Below are 24054 nucleotides of genomic sequence, written 5' to 3' on the forward strand. Positions count from 1 at the left end.
GAGTAGGACTGCTGTGAAGTTGGGTGGGAGAGACTGAGTGCCTCTGAGAGTCCTTCGGGGGTGGGAGGGAGGGCGTGGTTGCCCTGGTCTGGCCTTTTTCTTGCCTGTTTTCTAGAAATTTGGGATGCCCAGAGCATGGTGAAATGTATTTGGAGTCAGGGAGCTGGGCCTGCATCCTGGCTCTGCCATTGATGGTGTGACCTTGGACAAATCACTTAACCTTTCTGTCTTGGTTTCTCCATATGTAAAAGAAGGGGGTTTGCCAAGGTGGCCTCAGGAGCCTTCAGCATGTTCAATCTGGGTCTCAGTTTCCTCCTGTGTAAAATGAAGGGGTTGAACCAGGCCTGTCAAACCCCTTCCAGTTTCAAATTTCTCAACCTATAATTCCGGGGGTGGAGAGGGTTGGCTCAGTTTGGCCCTGGGCCCAGGCGCCTGACCCAAAAAGGACAGCCCTATCCTCAGACCTCAAGCCTTCCCAGCTTCTCCTCGTGGTTAGACATGGGGTAAGGGGAAAGATGGGAAGGGCACATGAGAGGAACTGAGGCAGAGCTTATGGGGAGTCCCTCTGGAGGCTGGAGACATCGCCTGGAGGTAAGGAAGGGCTGAACTCCCCTTTCTCTGAAGTTGGGATGGGCAGATTTGGGCCATGGGCCCTGGGTTCAGACACTGTACCCGCCCCTCTGTGGCCTCAACAAAGAGAGAAGCTCTTTTTAATTAGAAGAGCGGGCACACAGTCCCCCTCTGTCTCTCCATTAGCTGACCAGAAGGGCGGAGGGCGGAGAGGGCCTTTCATCTCCTTCCTACTGCCCCCACCCCACCCCAGCCTGGCCTTTGTCCCCTCGATGATTATTTCTCTTCTCTCCCAAAGACCATTGGGAGTGGGGGTGGTGAGGGAGGCCAGCATGCCGAGAAGAAGCCCAGGGCTGGCGAGTTGAGATTTCTGGGCATCTCCTGGTGCACGGTGGGTGGTGGCGGTTCAGATCATCGCCTCTTTTCTCCTCCTAGGAGACCAGGCTGTTCGGATGTGCCAAGCCCCACCAGCTTCCAGCCTTGGCCCCTCCTCTGACGCCTTGGGCATTTGGTCATCTGTTCTCTGGGCTTTCATTTCCTCCAATGAAGTCTCTTCTAACCAGTGTTGTTCAGAGTTTCATTCACGTCTGATGCTTCATGACCGCATCTGGGTTTTTCTTGCCAGAGATACTGTAGTGGTTTACTATTTTACAGATGAGGAAACTGAGGCCAACAGAGCAAAGTGTCTTGCCCAGGGTGACACAGCTGGTGTCTGAGACTTGATCTGAACTGAGGACTTCCTGACTTCCCATGCTCTATCCACTGTACCACCTTCTAACCCTAACACTTCCACCCATAGCCTAATGTTAGACTGTGAAAAGGAAGGGGTGAGAGTAGAGAGGAGGGCTTTCAAACACTTTCCCTCTCTGCTGAGTCTAGCGCTCTCCTACACACACTGACCTGGGGGCTCTGGTGCTCTGTAGGAGCCAGCCCTAATGGCTGGGGGTCCAGGGAATGGGCAGCCTGACCGGAAGCTGGGGCAGGGCCCTGGTCCCAGGCCACTGAGTGCTAGGAGGCTCTTGGCAGCTGATTGGTCTTTTTCTCTCTCCCATACACAGAAAGCCAGAGCTGACCAGCACAGCCAGGAGCTGGAGACCTCTTCCTGGAAAGGCTTCATCTTCCAGGGGCTCTGAGATTGGCCCCCAGCCCTGCCCCTGAGCAGGTGGTCCATGTTCCTGGAAAGCCCACTGAGGACTTCTCCTGGGTAAGTCCGAGGTCCTCAGCTGCCCCACACTGTGAGAGTCAGGCAGGGCTGGTGACTCTGTGGGAGGCTGGGGCCGGAATTTCTACCTGATACACATCCACGCACCTGTCCGCCACTCTTGTTCCCCTAATTGATGGTTGCTGCCCTCCTCGAGCCTTCTTTGAAACCCAGGAAAGAGACTGGTAGTCGTGTGAGGGTTTTTCCCAGCAAATGACACCCTCCCAAACCATTAGTCTTGGGAACAAAAGAGTGAACGGAGCCCAGTTGCCCAGAAGCTGATTTTTCTTTCCCATTCTGGGGGAAGCTGCTGAGGGAGCGACAAGTGCCTGGCCAGGGTCTGTAAGGGGCCAATAGTCACCGGTCAGCAAATATGTCTCATAATGTACCTCCTCGTCCCAGGGCCTGAGCTAAGTGCAAATATGTACAAAGGAAGAAATACACAGATACAGACATAGAAAGAGAGCCCCTGCCCTCACAGAGCTTCCACTCTGAAGGTGAGGCAGAGGGAGAGCTTGGCAGAAGGCCCCAGGGGGCCCTGGGTGATGGGACAGATTGGCCCCCAGCCCCCTACACCCCATTTCTCTCATCCTTCCTATTTTCTGTTCATCTATCCCTTCCCCCCCAGATCAGAGCTGGGTGTCTAACCCCAATCCATCCATGCATACAGACCATGATCAGAGCTGGCCTTTACGAAAAATCTCTGGCAGCTCAGTGGAGGGAGGACTGCAGAGGTAGGGAGGACTGCAGAGGTGGGGAGGTCTGGAGGAGGGTTAGGAGGTGGTTATAATGATCTAGGCAAGAGGTGACAAGGGCCTGAGCTAGAGTGGTGGCTTTGGGAGTGCAGAGAAGGGGACAGGGCCAGAGAGATTTCTGGGGGATGGGACTGGGGTCCAGGATTCAGATCCTGGCATCTCGGGACCCCAGAAATCTTGCATTTCCTTCATCTTGTCCTGATTTGGGGGTTGAAGATGGACTGGGCTCATGGCCGGGCCCAAGGCACCGATCTCTGAAGTGGGCTGTTTTCTCTTTGTAAAGCTTTTCTTTCTGTTTGTCCTCTGCCAGAGTGGGGAGCCTGGTTCCTCACCGAGGCAGCTTCTCAATCTGCTTGGTCTCTCCTGCCATCAGCCTGTTCCAAATTGCAGGCTAGGTAGTTCTAGTAATGGGGAGATCGTTCCCTGCCTGCCTGGAGGTTCTTTGGAAGAGGGGGTATTACTCCTTCCTGGGCTATTCTGGGAGTTATCTGGGTTGAGGGGAGCCCTTTCCTTCCTGGGGGTTCCATGGACAGCTGTGTTGAAAGAATGGGAGCCCTCCAAGACACCGCTTCCTTGTGGCCATGAGAAGGGGATTTGGGGTATGCAATCAGAAGGGACCTCTTCTGTCTGTGAGGGTTTCTTGGAGGCAAAGGCATGGACGGCATCACCTCACCAGATGCTTTTCCAGAGGACTCAGGAGCCCTGCTTCATTCTCCATTTGGGCCTGCTGCCCTTTCTCTTTGTGGGGAACATCTAGGGGGAAGGGCAGCCCCAGAGCTTGGAGATGGGCTTAGGGGGTCATAGAGAAGGCACCTGGGCTGCCTCCCTCCACATGGGCTAATTTGTTTGGTCATGCAATCGAGAGTGTGCGTGTGTCTGTGTGAGACGCTGTATTGCTGGTGTGCCCCTCTTCCATGCACACACACACACACACACACGTGTGACAGACAGTTGGGGGAGAGCACGCAAAGGCAGCGGGTGTTAATTGCAGTGTAGAAGCCTGTGATTAGCGGGGAGGAGGCGGGGCGGCTACCCTGACGCCCGTGATAGCTTAAGGACCAGTTTGGGGGTGACCATTGACTCTCTGACAGGCTGACAAGCAGATTACAGGGCTCTCTTCCTCTCTGGAAAGAGGCTCCTGGGTGCACATGGCTCTCCCTCCCTCCCCGCCCCTCCGGGGCCTGGGGGTGGGCTGGGTGGATGGGCTAGCAGGCACCTTCCCTCATATGCTGCCCCAGTCCTTGCCCTGGCAGGACTCACCATCTCGAGTCCCCAGTCTCCTCTTCCCTCCCTACCAAGCTCTGGGGTCTGTCATGGATAGGACATGTACATGGTTAGCTGAGCATGGCCTGATGGATGGGGGAGTGGGATGGGGCTCAGAGGCAGGACTGAGGGGTCCAGGAATCCCAAGCCCTCCCCCCCCAACTCAGGGACACTGTGCAAGCCCCCGCCATCAGCCTCTGCTACTGAGACAGCTGGGCTGCTGTGGCCTTGTCTCTCTGCCTGAGGAGGGACACCCTTTCTGCATCTCTTTGGCTCAATATGTCCCCACTGTTTTTCTCTGAGGTCAGGGCTGAGCCCACAGTTGGCCTTTGAGAAACCCTCCATCAGGTGCTGGGCCTAGAGCTTTCCTCGGTCGTTAGCCTCTTCCCTCAGCCCTCCAGCTAAGGATGGGCCCCTAGAAGGGCCTCCTTCTCTCCTCCTGTTTCCCTGAGCCCCCAGTTGGGCCTCCCTAGAGTGTAAGGCCGAGGGTTGCTACCTATACCAAGCTCAGCCCTGGGCCCAGGCCCTACCTGGGGAGTTCCCAGTCTGAAGAACAGCTGAGTTTCATACCCAGGGAGGAGTCAGGACTAGGCAGGGGTCTCTACTTGATTCTAGGGGGCTAGAGCTCCTGGCAGGGGGAAGGAGTTAGGCTAGGCCTTGAAGGATGGATGTGCAACACAGGTCTGTGAGAGGTTCTTGTGCTGTTCCCAAGGCCTGTGTGTATGGATCCAGGTCCGAGGCCCGGTCCTTTCCCTCCCCTATTGGCCCCACCATGACGCTTGCTTGTCTGGAGTCCTGGCTTGACTCCTCTGCTTTTAGCTCAGAGCTCACTGGCCCTGCTGGTCCTTGTGGGACTTGTGACAGGGGACACCTCAAAGCTGGTGTTCATGCCCCGGAGGCCTGGCAAGGGAAGTGGGTACTTGAGCCTGAATGGACTGAGAGGTGACCACTGAATCACAGGGGAAAGAGTAATTTCCCTTTTGGGGCATCAAGGAGCCCCCCTGCCCTATCTGTGAGGCCACACGATTTAGTGAGGAAGCTCTGAATTTGGGTTCTGAGGGCCTGGAGTCACTTCCCACCAGCTGGGAGCCCTTCCCAAGACCAATCTGCTTCCCCTCTCTGGACCTCAGTTTCCACTTCTGTAAACTCCTTGTGAACATCATCATCTGTGCAAAGATGCAATCAGTCGCCTTTCACCAGGCCCCCAGCCCCTCTGTCTGGAGCAGGGAGGGCACAGGGTGGGCACCTCCTTCAGGGGCCTCTGCCTCCCTTTTCCTCTTGAGGGTAGGGACTGTCTTCTTTTCCTGTTTGTGTGCCTTCACACAGTAAGAGCTCAATTGATGTTTATTGGCCAGTTGGACTAGTCACCAAATCTGGGGTCGGGCATCCACTCGGAAATTCCATTATCATGGCGCTGTGACGCTTACTCACTGTGGGGTCCCCAACAAACCACCTGCCTGCCCTAGGACCCTATCTCCTCCTCTTTAAGCTCCGTGATCAGTCTTGCAACAGCTGCCCCACCCACGTAACGGCCCTGGCAAGCTTGGGGCTCAGCCCTGGCGCACCTCAGGGCCTGCTGTCCTCACTCTGAAGCCAGCTGGTGAGGATGCTGGCCCTGAGAGGGGCAGGGGCAAGAAATAGCAGGATGTCCAGGATAAGAGTGCCTGAGAGGGCGCCCAGTACAGCCGGGGGGGGGGGGGGCTGCCCCCTGAGAGCCCCCAGCCATGTGCTGCTTCTGGGTCACCTTCCACCCCTGTGGTACCAGCCCTTCCACTGGCCTCTGGATACCTCTCATGGCAGTTCCAGCTCTGGGGGCTCCCCTTCTGGCAGGGCTGCCCTTCTCCTCCCTCACAGGAGGCAGAGGGTCCCTGATACAGCTTAGAGATTCCAGAGAGTGAGAGCTCCTGGAACGCAGGGATTCTCTTGCTGTTTGCTTTGTATTTTGAGTGCCTAGTACAGCCTCTGTCCTGTAGTAGGCACCTCCTTCCTAAAGGCTGCCCCAGCCACACCCCGCCCCTCCTGACATTGGCCCCAGCTCCAACATCTGTCCGAGATGCATGTAGTGATGGTCCACCTAACCACACCTCCTGGTCTGAGCGCCAGGGCATTGTCATCTGCTTGGTTTCTCCTGTGTGAATGGTTAGGTTGAACTCCTATGAACACAGGGTCTCCTCAAGGTGGCTCTGAAATGTTTGTTGTAGGATGGGACGCAGCCAGCATGAGGTTGTCCACAAATGGCCATATGTGGAGAAGCTCACTTTACTTTGGGAAGGCTTTCTGAATCTGGACTCAGCTCCGCACGGCCAGTATTCTTACACAAGTTTTAAAAACCATCTCAGGACTAGGGTTGCTGGTGAGAATCTGTATCTGCAATCACATCACCAGGGAGAAAAGAGACTTCCCCATTATGATCTCCAGGCAGTCTGCATAGAGGTGTTTCCTGGATAGCAGGCAGGAAACAGCATTGAACACCTACTATGTGCCAGGGACCATACTAATACTTTATAGATATTTCCTTTGATCCAGGACTGGATTTTGGAAACCAGCCTCCTTTACCCCACCTGCCCTGAAGCCCAAATCCACTCAGGTCCACCCCTGGAGTGAGGAATGGTGGGCCCTGAGGGGCCATGGAAGGAGGAAGAAATCACTGGGCCTAGCCTCCACCAGCCCTGCCCTGTCCTGCCCAGCCCTGCCCAGCCCAGCCCTGCCCTGCCCCGCCCTGCCCAGCCTAGCCCTTAGTTCTCTAGGGATGGCCATTCTTCTTGCTGATGAAACATTACATGGGCCTATAGGATACCAGAGCAGGTCAGGCAGAAGTATCACATCTGGAGAAAGTGTGGGTCCCAGTGGGGTGCTTGCTAATCCTGAGAGTGGCTGGGGAGCAGCCCAGATGGGCACCGCGCCTGCGGTTGGCCTTCTCCAGGGTGAGCCAGGCTGCTGGCCAGTATCTCTGGGCTTGTGCCAGGCTGAGAGGAGCTGGTCTGGTCTTGGGGGGCCGAACCTGTGATGGGGAGTCTCTGGCCCTGCAGAGCCGGCCGTGGGGCCGTGTTCCAGGTGACCTCTGCAGCTGTATCTCTGTGCCTCATGCCCCTCCCTGGCGTCAGCAGAAGGGACTAACAAGGCCCCAGGGACACCGGGCGAGACTTCCCATCAGCACGTTGTTATGGGGTGGGAAGGCTGGGCTTGGGGGAGATGTTAATGAGGACTGAGGGGGAGCTTGACTCCCCCTTCCTTCTTCTTAGGCCAACCCCTGTCCCCACTCACCTGGACTCCCATCCGGGGCTGCTGAGGAGTCTCCTGGGCTCTCCCTGGTCCCCTCTCCAGCCCATCCTTAAGTATTTGGCTGGATCTCTCCTTGCACTCCCTTACTCCCCTGCCCCCGTGCAGCTCACTGCCTCACCGCCCTCCAGCACCTGCCCTGTGGGTCGCATCAAGCTGCGGGCATACATGAAGCACCTATGTGCCAGGCCCCACACCAGGTGGTACAAAGACTGTCATAACCTAGCCTTGACAGGGCGTTCTGAGGCTTGCAAAGCATTTTACAAATGTTCTCACTGGATCTCCCCTACTCTGGAAGTGAGGTGCTCTTCTTGTCCCCATTTCACAGATTAGGAAACTGAGGCAGACAGCGGTGAAATGACTCACCCAGGGTCACACAGCTAATAAGCATTTGAGGCAGAATTTGAACTTCGATCTTCCTGACTCCAAATCCAGGGTTCTGTAAAACAGTCCCTGGCCTCAAGGAGTTTCCATTCTAATGGGAGAGGTGTGTGTATGTATGTGTAAGAGCTGGGAGCTCTGTTTCCTCTGATGGAGAGCCAGGGGCAGGTCTGGAGTGGTGGGGGTGGGCCCTGCTCTCCCTACAGACTCTGATGGAAGTAGACGCTGGCAGTGGGTGTTCCTTCTGATCTGGGGGCACGGCCAGGCTGTTCTCTGGGCCTGCTTATGCATGCCTTATCGCTCCAACATGGCTTAGATAGAGGTGCCCTGGTCTGGGGTCAGGGGTCAGAGCAGGAAGGGGTCCCATCCACCCATTCCATCCCTTTGAGCATTTTAAAAAATGTTGAGTTTTGCGTTTTCTTCCTCCTTCCCACCTCTTCTCCACTCACTGAGAAGGCAAGCAACATGAGATCAGTTATACAGGTGAAATCCTGCAAAACACATTTCCATATTATCCATGTTGCTGAAGAAAGGGTAGGGGGCAATAGACAGAGTGCCAGGCCTGGAGTCAGGAAGACTCATCTTCCGGGAATTCAGATCTGGCTTAAGACACTTCTGAGCTGTGTGACTCTGGGCAAGTCACTTCACCCTGTTTGCCTCCGTTTCTTCATCTGTAAAATCCAGCCCAACTGAAAACAACTGAACAAGAAAAAGATGAGACTCCCTATGGAATTGTCTTGGATCATTTTCTCGATCAGAGTAGCTAAGTCTTTCATCATACAAAATTATTGTAACCGCTTATAATGTTTTCCTGCTTCTGCTCACTTCACTTTGCATCAATTCATATAAGTCTTCCCAGGTTTTTTCTGAAACCATCCTGTTCATCATTTTTTCAGGCACAATACTCTTCCGTCACAGTCCTATACCACAATGTCATCAAGCCATTCCCCTCACTTCCCAATTCTTTGCCACCACTAAAAGAGCTACTGTAAATATTTTTGCATGCGTGTGTCCTTTTCCCTTTTCTTTTATCTCGTTGGGATACAGACCTGTCAATGGTGTTGCTGGATCAAAGGGTAATGCACAACTTTATAGCCCTTTGGGCATAATTCCAAATTGCTCTCCGGAATGGTTGGACCCACCAACATTCATTACTTTTCTGCTTCCCTTTCAACATTTGTCTTTTCTGTCGTGTTAGCCAATTGGATAAATGTGAGGTGGTACCTCAGAGTTGTTTTCATTTGCTTGTCTCTAATAAATAGTGATTTACTGTGTTTTTTCATAAGACTTTAGATAGTTTTGATTTCTTCATCCAAAAACTGCTTGCTCACATCCTTTGATCATTTACCAATTGGGGACTGGCTCTTATTTTTCCTAAATTTGACTCAGTTCCCTCAATATATTTGAGAAATTAGGTCTTTATCTGAGAACCTTTCTGTAAAAAAAACTTTCCCTGCTTCTTCCTTTCCTTCTAATTTTGGATGAATTCATTTTGTTTATGGAAAAATTTTAAAATTACATGTAATTAAAACTATTATACTCCCTGTGATCCACTATCTCTTCTTTGGTCATAAATTCTGCTTTTATCTATAGATCTGACAAGTGAACTATTCCTTGTTCCCTAATTTGCTTGCTGGCATCACCCTTTATGTCTAAGTCATGTGCCCATTTTGACCTTATCTTGGTATACAGGGTGAGATGCTGTTCTGTGCCTAGTTTCTGCCAAACTGCTCTCCAGTTTTCCAGATAATTTTAGTCAAACAGTGAGTTCTTATCCCAAAAGCTTGGGTCTTTGTGTTTATTAACCCCGAGATTACTATTGTCATTTACTACTGTGTACTGTGTACCTAATGTATTCCACTGATCCACCACTCTATTTCTTAGCCGGTACCATATTGTTTTGATGATTATGGCTTTGTAATATAGTCTGAGATCTGGTATGGCGAGACCATCTTCCTTCACATTTTTTTCATCGATTCCCTTGATATTCTTGACCTTTCGTTCTTCCAAATGAATTTTGTTTTTTCCAGGCCTACAAAATAATTCTTTGGTAATTTGTTTGGTGTGGCACTGAGTAAGTAAATTAATTTAGGTATAATTGTCATTTTTTTAATATTGGCTCAGCCTACCCACGAACAATTAATTTTTCTCCAGTTGTTTAGATCTGTCTTTATTTGTGTGAGAAGTATTTTGTAATTGTGCTCATGTGGCTCCTGGGTTTGTTTTGGCAAGTAGATTCCTGAGTATTTTGTTGTCTGTTATTATTTTAAATGGAATCTCTTTCTCTCTGCTTGATTTTGTTGGTAATATAAAGAAATGTTGATAATTTATGTAGGCTTATTTTATATCCTGTAAATCTGCTAAAGTTGTTAATTGTTTCAACTAGTTTTTTAAGTTGATTCTCTAGGATTCTTTAAGTATAACATCATATCATTTGCAAAGAGTGATACTTTTATTTCCTCATTGTCTATTCTAATTCCTTCACTTTCTTTTTCTTGTGACATTATTATAGCTAGCATTTCTAGTACAATATTGAATAATACTGGTGATAATGGATGTCCTTCCTTCACCTTTGATCTTATTGGGAAGACTTCAAATTTATCCCCATTATAGGTAATGCTTACTCTTCCCCCCCACTTTGGAGGGTAATTGGGGTTAAGTGACTTGCCCAAGGTCACATGGCTAGTTTTTGTGTTAAGTGTCTGAGGTTGGATTTGAACTCAGGTCCTCCTGACTCCAGGGCTAGTGCTCTATTCACTGCACCACCTAGCTGCCCCTGTTGGTTTTAGATAGATATTCCTTATTTTAAGAAAGGGTCTATTTATTCCTATGCTTTCTAGTGTTTTTAATAGAAATGGGTGTTGTATTTTGTCAAAAGCTTTTTTTGTAGCTATTGAAAAAGTCATATGGTTTTTGTTAGTTTTGTTATTGATATGGTCAATTATTCTAATGATTTTCCTAATATTGAACCATCCCAATATTCCTGGTATAGATAAATTCCACCCGGTCATAGTATATAATCATTGCAACAATGCTGTAGTCTCCTCACTAGTATTTTATTTAAAATTTTTGCATCAATATTCATTAGAGACTCCGTTTTTGCTCTCTCTGGTTTAGGTATCAGCACCATATTTGTGTCATAAAAGGAATTTGGTAGGACTCCAGATTTTTTTTTTCAAATAGTTTACATAGCATTGGAATTGATTGTTCTTTAAATGTCTGGTAGAATTCATATCTTAATCCATCTTGTCTTGTTTATTAATATTATATTAGACTTCTTTTGTTAATCTTGGCAATTTATATTTTTATAAATATTCATACATTTCACTTAGATTTTAAGTTTTATTGACATAGAGTTGGGCAAAATAATTCCTAAAAATTGCTTTAATTTAATCTTCATTGGGGGCACATCCACTCTTTTTGTTTTTGATATTGGTAATTTGTTTTTTCTTCTTTTTATTTTTTTTTTTTTGCTTTTTGGAAGGCAATTGGGGTTAAGTGACTTGCCCAAGGTCACATGGCTAGTTTTTGTGTTAAGTGTCTGAGGTTGGACTTGAGAACTCAGGTCCTCCTGATTCCAGGGCTGGTGCTCTATTCACTGCGCCACCTATCTGCCCCTCTTATTTTTTTTAATCAAATTAATCAGTGGTTTATTTATTTTATTCACTTTCATGAATTTTTAAAATTTCAGTTGTATCAATCTCATTTGATTTTTCAGGATTTCTATTTGGGTGTTTAGGGATTTTTCATTTGTTCATTTTCTAGTTTTTAGATTATATATCCAATTCATTGATGTGATCTTTCTCTTTTTTATTGATATAAGCATTTAGAGATATAAATATTCCCCCTAACAACTGCTTTGGCTGCCTCCCACAAATTTTGGTGTGTTGTCTCATTGTTGTCAACATTTTTAATGAAATTGTTTCTATAATTTGTTCTTTGACCTATTCATTCTTTAGTATTAAATTAGTTTCCATCCATGCTCCTACAGCCTTTTATTAAATGTAATTTTTATTGCATTATGGTCTAAAAGTGGTACATTTAGTATTTTTGCTTTTCTGCATTTGTGAGTTTTTTATGTTCCAATACATTGTTAATTTATGTGAAGGTTTTATGTACAGCTGAGAAAAAGGCATACTCCTTCCTATTCCCATTCAATTTTCTCCAGAGGTCCATCATATCTAACTTTTCTATTCTTTTCACCTCCTTAACTTTTTCTTTCATTTATTTATTTGGGTGCCATGCTGTTTGGTGCCTGTGGTACCTTTTAGCAAATATAGAGTCTCTGATAACCTCTTTTAGGTAGGTCTGCTTTTTACTACCCCTGCCTTTTTTAGTTCAACTGAAGCACAATATAGTCTGCTCCAGGTCCATATTTTAACTCTGGGTGTGAATGTTTCAAGTGTGTTTTTCTTATAAAAATTAACATTGTTGGATTCTGGTTTCTAATCCATTCTGCTCTCCACATCCATTTTATGGGTGAGTTAATTCCATTCACATTCTCAGTTATGATTACTAACTGTGTATTTTCTTCCATCCTATTTTTTTCTGTTTATCTTTTTCTCTCTTTTTTTTTCTGGGATGGGGACATTCAAGCTTGAAGGAAGTAGTCGGAGACTTGGGAAGAAAAGAAATATAGAGGCTTTTGGTACCAAAGAGTAATGAGCACATAGAGACCCCTGGGTTTGGAGTCAGGCAAACTAAGTTCCAATTTTGACTCTGATAGTTGTGTGGTCCTGGATAAGTGCCTGCCCCTCTTTGAGTCTAGCTTTCTAAGGCCCTCCTTGGCATGTCATACTTGGCCATAAGCTGTTTCAGACGGCTCCTGGGTCTGAGGTAGAAGCTGGGATTGGACAGCTGGACAAGGGCCCGGACCCTCCTGGGGCCACAGTTTCCCCCAAAAAGCATGAGGAGTAGCTATCATTGTCACTGCTGTGGCCTGATGGCTGGGCCCAGGATGATCCCAGGGCTGGGCACCTTGGACTCTCGGCTGGCTGTTCCAACAGAGAACAGAGAGGGCCCCCTCCCCAGAAACCTCTCAAGCAGGGAGACCTGTTTGTGTGCCTTGGCCACATTCCACTGTCTCCTCCAGCCCACAGCTTGGAGCCTGGGAGCAGGCACACACCCAGCACCAGAAGCCACAGGGACTCAAGCTTTGCAGGGAGAGAGAGGGGGAGGCAGAACATGGCATCCCCCACTGACCATCCAGCCTAGCCCCTTCATTGAGCAGATAAGGAGACTGAGGCCCCAGGAAGGGAAGGCTTCAGCAGAGTGTGAGCCCAGAGCTCCCGACCCTAGCTCCCCACCATATCTGTTGGAGGAATGGATCCCCTTCTCCTGGGGATCCCCTGGGTGGGGGGGTGTCCTGCCTCGCTGAGGAAGCACATGGCTTTATAGATGATGTTATAAAATCATCTGGGGTCGATAATTGGTGGGGGAGGTGTGCTAAGTAGAGACAAAGGATGATGGGGGTCCAGCGGGTCAGTCACAAGAGGTCACTTGGAGGCAGCAGGTGACAAGGCTTGGGTTGGACTCTGCTCAGTCTCCTGGAGATCAGAAGCAGCTCAGCTGCAGCCCCACCCTGAGGGAGCCAGGGACTGACTCACCTGGACTCTGCTTGGCACCCGGCCCAGGTGGGACGTCTCCAGAAGACGTCACTCTCTATCGCCTGGTCCCAGGATCGTGGGGACCATCTCGGCCCCATGCCCACACCCTGAGAGCCTCTGGGTCCCTGCCCCAGCCTCAGCCCCACAGCCCAGGTGCCAGGCATCAGGGAGCAGCCCTGGGGGTGGCCATAGAAAGGAGAAGAGGAACCCCGAACCCTGCTCGCCAAACACAGCAGCTGCTTAATGGAGAATTTCCCAGGGGACTTTGTCCTCATGTGGCCTGGGTGAGTCTGGTTGGAGGGAGGAATTCACGGGGTTCTGCATCCTCCTGGCCCCAAAAGAAGAGTGAAAGATACTTTGCCACTCCTTCCTTCCAACATGCCTGGCTCTCCCTTTGGGCTCAGAGATTGAGGAGAGCTACAGGATCCTCCCTCAGTGCCCCTCTCCCCCCATTTGGAAGGTGTTTTTTTAAGGGCTGAGGGGCTTCTCAGTTTCCCAGGAGTCTCCTAGGCCAGGAAGGGAGGTTAGACAGACCAGGAGCCTCTGGGGACAGGACTGGCCATGGCTCATGATTCCAGGATGAAACCTGAGGGCTGTAGGTCCCTCACAGGAGCCCTGGAGGTGGCCGTGCTCTCATTAGGCACAAGCCCAGCTTGCCAGGCCCAGGCTGTGTCCAAGCCAGGGCAGGACCTCTGAGGAAGGGGAGGGGGCATGGCTGCAGGCATGCCCAGTGGCTCCCTGCACATCCCCCTTCTTGTTCCGCTTCCCAAGGAACCAGTGGCTCTCCCATCTTGTGTTTACTCTTCAGTTGGTTTTTAAATATGGTACTGTGTCTGAGGGGCTCCCTCAGCCTGATGTCTGCCTCAGGCTGTGCCAGGGAGAGAAGCCCCGTTCTGGGAGGAGAACCGGCTTCTAACAGCGGGTTTGGGTACAGACTCCACGTAAGCAAAGGCAGTGCACAGATGGGCCTGGAACACGCCAAGACCCGGCATGAGCTTTGGGTGCTGATCTGAGAAAGCTTCCTGGGCTTAGGGGCTGGAGATTCTGGGTCAAGAAGAGGGGCCCATCCATGACCATCTCACACCAGGCCTGGGGCTAAGAGGGAAGGGAGAGCTGGAGATGGAAGTCTCCACTCACTCCTAGCTCTTGACTCACTCTTGGAAGGGCTGGGTGTGGCTGTGCACCAGCTCAGACTCTGTCGTGCATGTGTGTGAGCTCAGCCTTGAGGCATGTGCAGCCTGGGCTGTGGGTGTAGGAGGGCTGGGCAGCTCAGGGGGCAGGGCTGCCCCAGAGGGAGGGACGAGGGACGTAGGAAGGTGGCCCCCTCTGTACCAGAGCTGGGGCAGCCAGGGAGGCAGGGAGCCAGCTGGGAGGACCAATCCAGGAAGGCTTCCCTGAGGAGGTGAGTTTCCAGACAGGCTCCCCTTTGGGAAGGAAGATGTCTGCCACCTGACTCTCCCTGGAGTTGGAGTCGAGACCGTCTTTCTTTTGTCGAATTTATAATCCCAGCACCGAGTTCCCGTTTGGAGTTTCCTTGGCAGAGTACTGGAGGTTGTTTGTCATTTCATTCCTCAGCTCATTAGACAGATGGGCAAACTGAGGCAGCAGGCTTGCCCAGAGTCACACAGTTAATGAGTGTCTGAGACCAGATTTGAACTCAGAAGGTGAGTCCTGACTCCAGGCTCAGCGCTCTAACCACTGTGCCGCTAGCTTACATATAGTAGGCACTTAATAAAGGCTGATTTGTTGATTGAGTAGCTGAGAGCCTTGCAGGGCCAGGGCCAGGAGAGCTCCAGTCTGTAAATTCTGCAAATGAGGAACTGAAGTCTGAAGCAGGGACTGGTTTGACTATGGTTCCTTTCCTTTTTTTTAAACAATTTACTTATTTTTAGTTTTCAACATTCACTTGCACAAGATTTTGAGTTTCAAATTTTCTTCCCCTCCCAAGAGGGTGTGATACGGGCTCTCCTTATGCATTCCTATTAAACATATTTTCGTATTAGTCATGATGTAAAGAAGCATTAGAACCAAGGGAAAGAAGAAACAAAACAGAATAAAAGAAAAGAAGAGCTTCCATCCAGCCCAAAAAGGGCTGCTTCCATCCACATTCAGACACTGGATTTCTTTCTCTGGGTGTGGGCGGCATTTTCTACCCTGAGTCCTTTGGAGTTGTCTTAGACCCTTGCATTGCTGATTAGAGCTAAGTCTATCAAAGTCAGTCATCACACAATGTGGTGTTACTGTATACAGTGTTCTCCTGGTTCTGCTCGCTTCACTAAACATCAGTTCATACAAGTCTTTCCAGATTTTTCTGAAGTCCATCTGCTCCTCATTTCTTATAGCACAATAGCATTCCATTCCATCCATATACCACAGCTTGTTCAGCCATTCCCTGACTGATGGGCATCCCCTTGGTTTCCAGTTCTTTGCCACTGTGGTTACTTTCTGACCACAGTGTCAAAGGCAAGACTAGAACCCAGGCCTCAGGACTCCCAGCTCCTGATCATTCTAGAGACCCAGGACACCTCCTGGTCAGCTTCTCTTGAAAACAGAATCAAGCAGGCTTGACTGAGCAGTGACCCGACTTCTCCAGGTGCCAGGAGATGGGGGGAGCTCAGTAGACTCAGCCTTCAGGGCTCTGCCTTCTACTTTCTCTGTCCCAGCTCCACCCTCCAGGGCAGCATCTGGTCCTGCTGGGCCTTCCCTGGACCTCCTCAGCTCTTCCTGCTCCTCCCTCCACATCTTTCTCTTCCTTTTCTCTTCTCCTTTTTCTTTCTTGTCATCTTTTCCCTTTCCTTCTTCTATCCTCCTCTTCTTCCCTTTCCCTTCTATCTCCTCTCTCTGTCTTTGTCTCTTTCTCTATCTTTCTCTTCCTCTCCCTCTCTCTCCCTCTCTCTTTCTCTGTCTTCTCTCTTTCTCTCTGTCTCTCCCTCCTCTCTCTCTGCCTCTTCTTTCTTCTCTCTCTCTTTCTGTCTCTCCCTCCTGTCTTTGTCTCTGTCTCTCTTTCCTGTCTTTCTCTGTCTCTCTCTTTCCCTTCTCACCCTCCCCATTTTCCTTCTCTCTACTCTTCCCTTGTCTCCCTCCTCCAGATCCCTGGGGCTCCTGGGGAGCTGGGACGAATCAGGGGCTGGCAGGGAAGCTCCCAGAGTCTAATTAGGAAGCCAGCTGGCCTTGGAGACCTAGTCTGTAACGAGTCCCCTTCCTCCTCACCACCCTGGTCCCCCCACTGGGGGCCCCTCCAGGACCTGCCTGCTCTGGGCTGGGTTGGGAGCCCCCGGAGCCTGGGCTGGGCCTGGGAGTTGCCCCTGATGAGGTTACTACCTTTTATTTCTTAAAAACAACAGTGACAATACAGTCTTTGTGCTCCTTGAGCTCATTGGTGGCTAGGGTGGGGCCGGTTGGCCTCTGCCCCTCCCCCCCCTTCCCTGGGTCCCCTCAGTTCTGATTTCCCCAGGTTCTGGAGCAGTGCTCAGCACAGTGCCCAACACATAGTAAGTTGAATTGTAGGAGAAGAAATGAGGGCTTGGTGGTGTGTCACTGGGCTTGGGATCAGGAAGATTCTCCTTCCCGAGTTTAAATCTGCCCTCAGACACTTACTGCTGTGTGAACCTGGGCAAGCCACTTGAGCCTCTTTGTCTCAGTTTCCTCATCTGTAAAATGAGCTGAGTTGTTTGTCTCTGCAGCGCCACTGTGTCTAAGCATTCCTGGCTATTTCAGGGGATGGGGAGACATGTAATTGGCTTGGGATCACCCCGGCTCATGCCCAGTGAGTGATGCTAAGTGGGCCAGACCTTTCCATTGGGTACTAGGGGGCTCAGTGGGTAGGGCTCCAGGCCTAGAGTCAGGAAGACCTGAGTTTAAATGTGCCTTGTGCACTTACTGGCTGTGTGACTCTGGACAAGTCACTTACACTCTGTTTCCTTGTCTTTAAGATGGGGATCGTAATGGCCCCTCCTTCCAGGGTTGTTGTGAGGATGAAGTGGCCCATTGTAGGCCCTTCATAAAAGTCTGAAGTCTGCTGTCATGATCACTTTGCATTTTTGCATTCATTCAAGGCTTTATTCAGGACAGGTGGGGTGGGAGGCCCGGGCAGCAGCCTCAGCTCTCGGGACTTAACTTCTATTGGGGAGCCACAGAACATGCCCAGCGATTTTGGAGGCAGGGTCCAGTTGGAATCTGTGCTTTAGGAAGCTGGAGCCCAGCGGAGGTAGAAGAGAGAGGTTCTGTGAGGAGGAACAAGCAAGGAGGCGAGTTTGGCTGGGCAGAGGGCCAGTCCTGGAAGGGGCGTCAAGTGTGATGGGCTTGGAAGGAGGCAGCTAGCCCAGGAAGGCATTAGTATCTGATGGAGGGCAAGAGGGAGCCACAGGAATTTCTTGAGTGAGGGAGTTCCTTGGCCAGACTTGCAGTTTAGGCAAGAGACATTAAGGACCTGAGTTAGGCTGGAGGCTGAGTTAATTTGCAAGGCTTGATAACATTGAATGTGAGGGGTCAAGGAGAGAGAAAGGGTAAGGATGGGCCTGAGAATGCAAGGCTGGGGCACTCAAAAGATGGGGGGTTGTGTGTGCCCCCAACAGGAAAAGGGAAATCAGAAAGAAGGGGAAGTTTAGGAGGAAATAGACCCCGCAGGCTGGTGATCTAGTCAGAGGGGACTGCACTGGCCATATTTATTAGCTGTGTGACCCTGGCTGACTCACTTCCCTCAACCATCTTTAAAGAGGGGAGGATCATGGTCTCTCAGTGACTTTTCCTCAAGGTCTTTCCTTAGGTCTTTGTATATAATTGCACTACAATATTCCATGACATGAATGTGCCACAATTGATTCAACCATTTTCTGTGATTAATCTAACGATGCTGTTGTGAAAACCTTGGAATGGATTGTTCTCTCTCTCTTTGGTCTGATGAGCGCTTTCAGGATTTCTGCCCAAGACTGGCATTATGGGGTCAGAGATGATGTCTGACGGTTGATGTATCCTAGCAGATGCCTCCAAAAGAGATTCCCCAGACTGCAATCTTTCCAGCAGGGAATGGGTGTACCTGTTTTTGCCTAGCCCACCGGCGTTGCGTTTACTCGCTTTTAATTATTTTTGCCCCTTTGATGGATTTTCATTCTTGTCTCTTTTACTGGCGAGGTTGAACATTCTTTCAAGGGACCATTAACAATCTGTGCTTCCTCTTTGAAAATTGTCCATCCCTTCTCCTTTGGGGTTCCTCAGCTTTCAATGCGATAATCTTTTTTTTTCTTTTTTTGCTTTTTGGAGGGGGCAAGGTAGGGAAATTGAGGTTAAGTGACTTACCCAAGGTCACATGGCTATTTTTGTGTTAAGTGTCTGAGTGGATTTGAACTTGGGTCTTCCTGACTCCGGGACCAGTGCTCTATTCACTGTGCCACCTAGCCACCCCTCAATGTGATAATCAGCTCACACAGATTAGGGGTCACTTGCCATGGAGCCGCTACCTGTATATCTGCAGTTTCTCAAGGGGCCCTTGCTCAAAGACCCATCCAACAAATAGACCTGGAGGGCTCTCCAAAGTGTTGTTGATGGCATGAGGTTTAGGGTTGCTACTCAGATGGGATTCATTATAATAATAGCTAACATTTTTGTAGGCTTGCATATGGTCTTATTTACAATCATTCTTAGAACTTTCTCTTCTTTAAGTATAAATGGGTATCCTAGGAAGGTATATTTTACAGATGAGGAAACTGAGGCTCAGAAATGTGAGGTGTTTGGCCCAAGGTCAGGTAGTCAGTCAGGCAGTAAGCATTTATTAAATGCTGATTATATGTCAGGCACTATGCTAAGCAGTGAGAATACAGAGATAGGCAAAAGGCAGCCCCTGCCCTGCAGAGCTTACAGTCTAATGGGGGAGGGTGGATGGCTGTGTGAAACACTATATAGAGAATCAATTGTAAATAATCCCAGAGGGAAGGCTCTGGAATTAACAGACACTGGGAAGTCTTCTTGCAAAAAGTGGGATTTATGAGCCTTGAAGGAAGCCAGGAGATGGAGATGAGAGATGAGAGCTTTCAGACAGGGGAAAGCCCCAGAATGGAGAGAGAGAAAAGAAAATATGCTGGAGGTTCAGGTGTAAGAAGACTGGAAAGAGAGAAAGGAGCTTGGGCTGTGAAGGGCTTTGACCGCCAAACAAAGGGTTTTTCTATTTGATTCAGGTGGTAATAGAGAGCCCACTGGTGGAGATGACCGTGGTGGGACCTCCCTTTGGTAAGATCCCTTTGACATCAGAGTGGATGGTGGACTGGATAGGGCAGCAGCTGCTGTGTGCAGAGCCTCTGGCTGGGAAGCCTCTGCCCTCTGATCATTTAAAGCCCTCCATGCTCTGGCCTCCCAGATGTAGCGATCCATCTCCTATCTCTGCCTGGGGTGCGGTGCCATCCCTCCTCACCGGCCTGGAATCCCTTACTCCCCTCCACGCTCAGCTGAAGTCTTCCCTCCTCCAAAAGGCCTTTTCTAACCATGTCTCCTGCTGTAGCGTCTGGTGCCAGTCTCCAGTTCCATCCCTCCTCACCTCCGCCCCCTTCTCAAGGGCAGACACTGTCTGTGTTCCCAATACATGTCTGGTCCGAAGTGGCCATTGCCTGGTGGGTAGCATTGAATCACCACCTCTCAAGGAGCGTAGGGTTCCAAGCCCGGACCAGGCTGGGCCTCAGTTTCCCTCTGTACTTGGTAGATCCCAAGTCTTCTCCAGCTCACGAGCCATAGCATTGGGGGTTGTGTGTGGGGGGGTCTCTCGGGATGGCAAGGATGGCTGTGGAGGCTGTGTGGGCCCCGAGAAGGCCTGTGAGGACAGCTCTTGGTGCCTGTGGAGGCTGTGGGGTCCCCTGGGCCTGTGTTGGGAAAACATCAGCTCTCCTGCCTCCTGGGAGTCCTCAGAGTCTCCCTCCCTCTGCTTGTTTTGTTTCTGGGCTGATTTGTTTAATGCTCTCAGCTAATTACTGCTTTTGCATATTCATGGACCAGCCTGCCCTCCCTCCCCTGGCAGCTGCGGGGACTGAGGAGGAGGGGGGAATGTCTTGGCAGAACCAGAGACCCATCCCCCTCTTTCTGTGAAAAATCTTGTCTTTCTATCAATCACAAAGTGTTTCCTGAATCCGCCAGGGGACAGGGCGACCTTAGGTGAGGCCTGAGCGCACCACAACCCCAGAATGCCCAGGGGGGTGGGAAGGGGGTCTGGAGGGTACCTGGCCTCTGCTGGGGGAGGGGGCTCTCTCAGGGGCCTCTGCTGGGGGAGGGGGCTCTCTCAGGCTCAGTTTTCCAAGCCAGTTTGCTTTAGGAGTAGGATTTTGACCCCTCTGGGTCTCAGGAGTTTTCCATTTGCTTCAGCCAGAGGAGATTCAAGAGAGAAATTTCCTAACCTCAGATTGACCAGCATCTGAACCGGACCCAAGCCTTGGAGGGCATGGCCACATTCAGCAGATTCAGCCAAGCATAGCCCACGAGCACCTATGTTTGGCCTGTTAGGGACCAGGGCAGCCCCTGCTTCTCCTCCCTTGGGGAGGGGGCTAGACGTTTGGGGGAGCCTCTCTGGCTGGCTGCTGGGGATGGCCCCTCCACATTCCACTGGGTCTGCTCTGTTCACTCTCCTGCAGCTTCTGTTCTCAGATCCCTGATTGAGGTTCTCCATCCTGACTAAAAGTACCCTGAGGGCAGGACAAGAACCCAGTGGCCTCTTATGAGGCCTCCTATATTTGTGGGGAAGAGTTAAGGGGGGGTGGGGATGAGTCAAGTTGTGCTACTGATTGGAAGGATGGTGTGGCCAAAGTTAGTGGTGGATCCTGTAGAACTTTGGAAGCCAGACTGTGCAGACGGGGCCCTGACCTGGCCGTTACTGCCCTTCCTGCAGGGAGTTAGGGAGCCGAGTTGAGTTAGGGCAGTGAGATCAGGGCTTTCTGGCGCCATGTTTGAGGACAGGCCTTGACCGGGCCTCAGAGGCCTTGTGTGCGCCTTTGCTGGCCTCTGGGCTGACTCCATTGGCTTGGTAAGGAGCAGGGGGGCAGAGGGAGGCCCCAGGGCAGGAGAGTCTTCCTAACCATGGCCATGAGCATCAGGTCAGCAAACATTTATTATGCACTTACTCTGTGTGTGTGTGGAGGGGGTGGTGGGAGTAGGAAGGGCTTCCTCGGAGCAGAGGCTGAGGATTCGTGCTTAGGCAGGGCCCTGGACTTGATGTCTCCTACTGATTTTCCTGCTGGGCCCCTTGGATGGGGTGGGGGCTGCCGAAAGGATTGCTGAGGATGGAGGGGTAGTCAGAGCGGGAGCCAGCAGGAGGTGTGTGTGGTGGGCCGGGCTTCTGAGCCCTCCGAGGCACTGGACTTTCTCAGCCTCTCTTCTTCTTTGGCTCCCTGGGAGCCAGATCTGGGGATTCTCTTGTGCTTGGGGGGGGGACCCTCCATCCCAATGGCTGCCTTCCTCAGCATTGCCAGCCCCGGGCGGGGAGGGATGGAGGTGCCACTTCCCCCTGGCAGGGTCCCGCCCCCCTTTTCCTGGAGGAGCAGCTGGAATCGGGCTGCCTGCCGTCCCCCCAAATTGCACCCGCGGCTGACAGAGCTGTGAAGGAGGGGCGGCTTGGCAGCAGGACTGACTGGCTGCTGGATCCCGTTTGTTTGTTTTGTGCCCTGATGGGGACCATCTGCAGTGTGAGTTGGGGGGGGCACTGGGGGGGCTCAGGGTCTGTTTGAGGGAGACAGGCCTCACTTTGGGGAGGCTCAGGTTCTCTTGGGGCCTGGTGCCTGCATGTGCCACCATTTTTGTTTGCTCTGGGGGCAGGAAAAGAATGGGCATAGCCCTGGACCCCAGGGCCTGGGCCTCTAGGAACCCAGAGGACTTGGTATGACCCCATTAAAGCAACTCTCAGCCCAGGGAGGGACCTGGTGTGTGTCCGTGCTAGGGAGAAAGAGACCCCAGGCCCCATGGGAAGCAAGAGGCTGGGAGGCAGGTGTTAGTCTCCCCGTTTTACAGTTGGGGAAGCTGAGACCGAGAGGTTAAGTGACCTTCCCCACCATACACAGGGAGTAAGCCTCTGACTGAGGCAGGATTCATACTCCAGTCTGCTGGACTCTGAGCCCCCACTCTCTCCACTGCCCATCTAGGTCACGTGATTACTCTCAACCTCAGTCCCCCATTCTGTAAAAAGATGGGGTTGGACCAGCTGGTCTCTGACATGCCCTGCAGCTCCAAAGCTCAGTCTCAGAAACTTCAGCTTGGGTCGCTAGAAGGATAGTGGGCCCTTGAGTAGACACAGGGAGTGAGGAGAGCAGTGATCTGACAGCAGTTCCACATGGCCCGTGCTGACTCTGAGTGGCCAAGGGCCTGTTGAGGTGGGAGATGGCCAGCAGTACCCAGAATGCTGAGAGGGAAGAGGGGGCCAGGGAGCAGGGATCTTGGGGGTCCCAGAAAGATGGGCACAGAATGAGCAGGAGCCGAAGCGGGCTGTGGCCCAGAGCCAAGGCAGGGGGTGACCAGAGACCGACGGGGCCTGACAAGTCCTGGGAGAGAGGAGAGGGAGAAGAAAACAGTGGGGCAGCCGAGCAGCAGGCACAGAAATCTGAGAGGAGAGCTTGGAGCTGAGCCTGCCTGGCTGAGTGGGAGGCCAGGAAGCAGAGGCGCCTTTTCCACAAGTTTAGCCATGAAGAGACAGAAAAGACAGCGAGTGGCAGGGTCGAACGCAGGCTTTTTTTAGAAGCGAAATCAGAGCCAAGTATGTCTGCCTCGTCTCCATGGCCTGCTATATTCCCACCCGCCCCCGGCCATAGTCCTAACCCCCCTTGATCCTCCCCCTTCCCCCAATATAGCTAAAAACAGCAAAACCCACTCTGTTGTCCTTGGCTCTCCCACGGCAACCTGGTGGCTGCTGCGATTCCTGCGGGGCCAGGCCAGCCTGCTCTCCGGCTGCCTCCCTTCCAGCTGCTTCTCAAGGCCTGACAGCCCCAGCTGGCTGAGGAGCTCCCCAGGCCTTCCGTGGCCCTCTGTGGACAGCTCCCCCTCATCCCCTCCCAGACTCGACTCTGGACTTGTTTGTGTCGGCAGAATTTCATTGCTGAACTTCCCATCCCAAGTCCCCAGTGGGAGGCTGGAGGCCGTGGGAGCCTGAGGACTTTTTTCTGTTTGCTTTTGAATCTGCTCCCACTCCTCTCCCAAATCAAAGGGCAGGGTCGTTTTGTCTTGGAGCCCCCTGCCCCTTCCTCTGCCTCGAGGCACACATCCCCTCTCTGGGCTCTCCAGAGGAGATCTGTTCCAGCTCTGACCTCCCAAGGTTCTGGATTTTCCAGCACTTTTGACATGGTCCCATCTGCTGAGAAATGGTCTCTTCTTTGGGAGTCCTAAAAGCCCTTAGCTGACTACTGGGGCCATCTTCTTGGTCTCTGGGAAAAGGGCTACTTTCCCAGAAACTCAGCTTCTGATCCCAGATGGTGTGTGAAAGTTCTTTTTGGCCACTGTTAGTCTGACGATCTCCCCATTTGCTCCAGGAGATAGGGGGAGATGTGAGTTTTGGACAGATGGATAGATGGACAGACAGATCGGTCTGGCTGTGGCCTGGGGATGACTGAGAGTGGATGCCACATCTCTCTCAGACCACATTTGTTGGGAAATGAGGCATAATCATGTCCATGGTTTGGACAACTCTATTAACTTGGAAACAAAGGACTCTAGGAGTGAGGAGCTGGACTTTGTGACTGAGGGGGCAAGGACGGGGCCTTGCAGAACACTGGCCTCTCATGCTCTCCATAGATCAGGCCACTTTGACTGTGTGAGCGTGGACTTCCCAGGGCAAGCACTATATTAGCTGAGCTGGGTTGATAATGCTGAAGCCAGAGCAGGAACCAAAGGCCCACTCAGCATCCAAGAGCCCTCTGGGACTTTTCAGGACTTTCCAGGACCTGGGAAGGTTAGGAGGGAGTGTGAGCTCAGGGGCCCTGGGTGAACTAGGGGGAGGGGGCATTGGAAACGGCTGACCAAGCCCACCCTGAGTATCCAGGCTCCA

At 51.3% G+C, this 24054-nt stretch overlaps 1 protein-coding gene across 1 annotated transcript in view; it reads left to right on the forward strand.

Annotated features, from left to right (window-relative positions):
- Positions 1-1610: 1610 nt before the first annotated feature.
- Positions 1611-24054, forward strand: part of PLXNB2 (plexin B2) — a 65998-nt gene continuing 43554 nt past the window's right edge. Inside the window, exon 1 of the mRNA XM_069102935.1 lies at positions 1611-1774. Coding sequence (XP_068959036.1) covers positions 1740-1774 — 35 coding nt within the window. The 5' untranslated portion in view covers positions 1611-1739. The remainder of the gene's footprint in view (positions 1775-24054) is intronic.

This window comes from Petaurus breviceps, unplaced genomic scaffold (genome assembly GCF_028583685.1).
Source record: "Petaurus breviceps papuanus isolate PSGF00001 unplaced genomic scaffold, PetGlider_PUasm1.0 558, whole genome shotgun sequence".
In the NCBI taxonomy this organism is placed as follows: domain Eukaryota; kingdom Metazoa; phylum Chordata; class Mammalia; order Diprotodontia; family Petauridae; genus Petaurus; species Petaurus breviceps.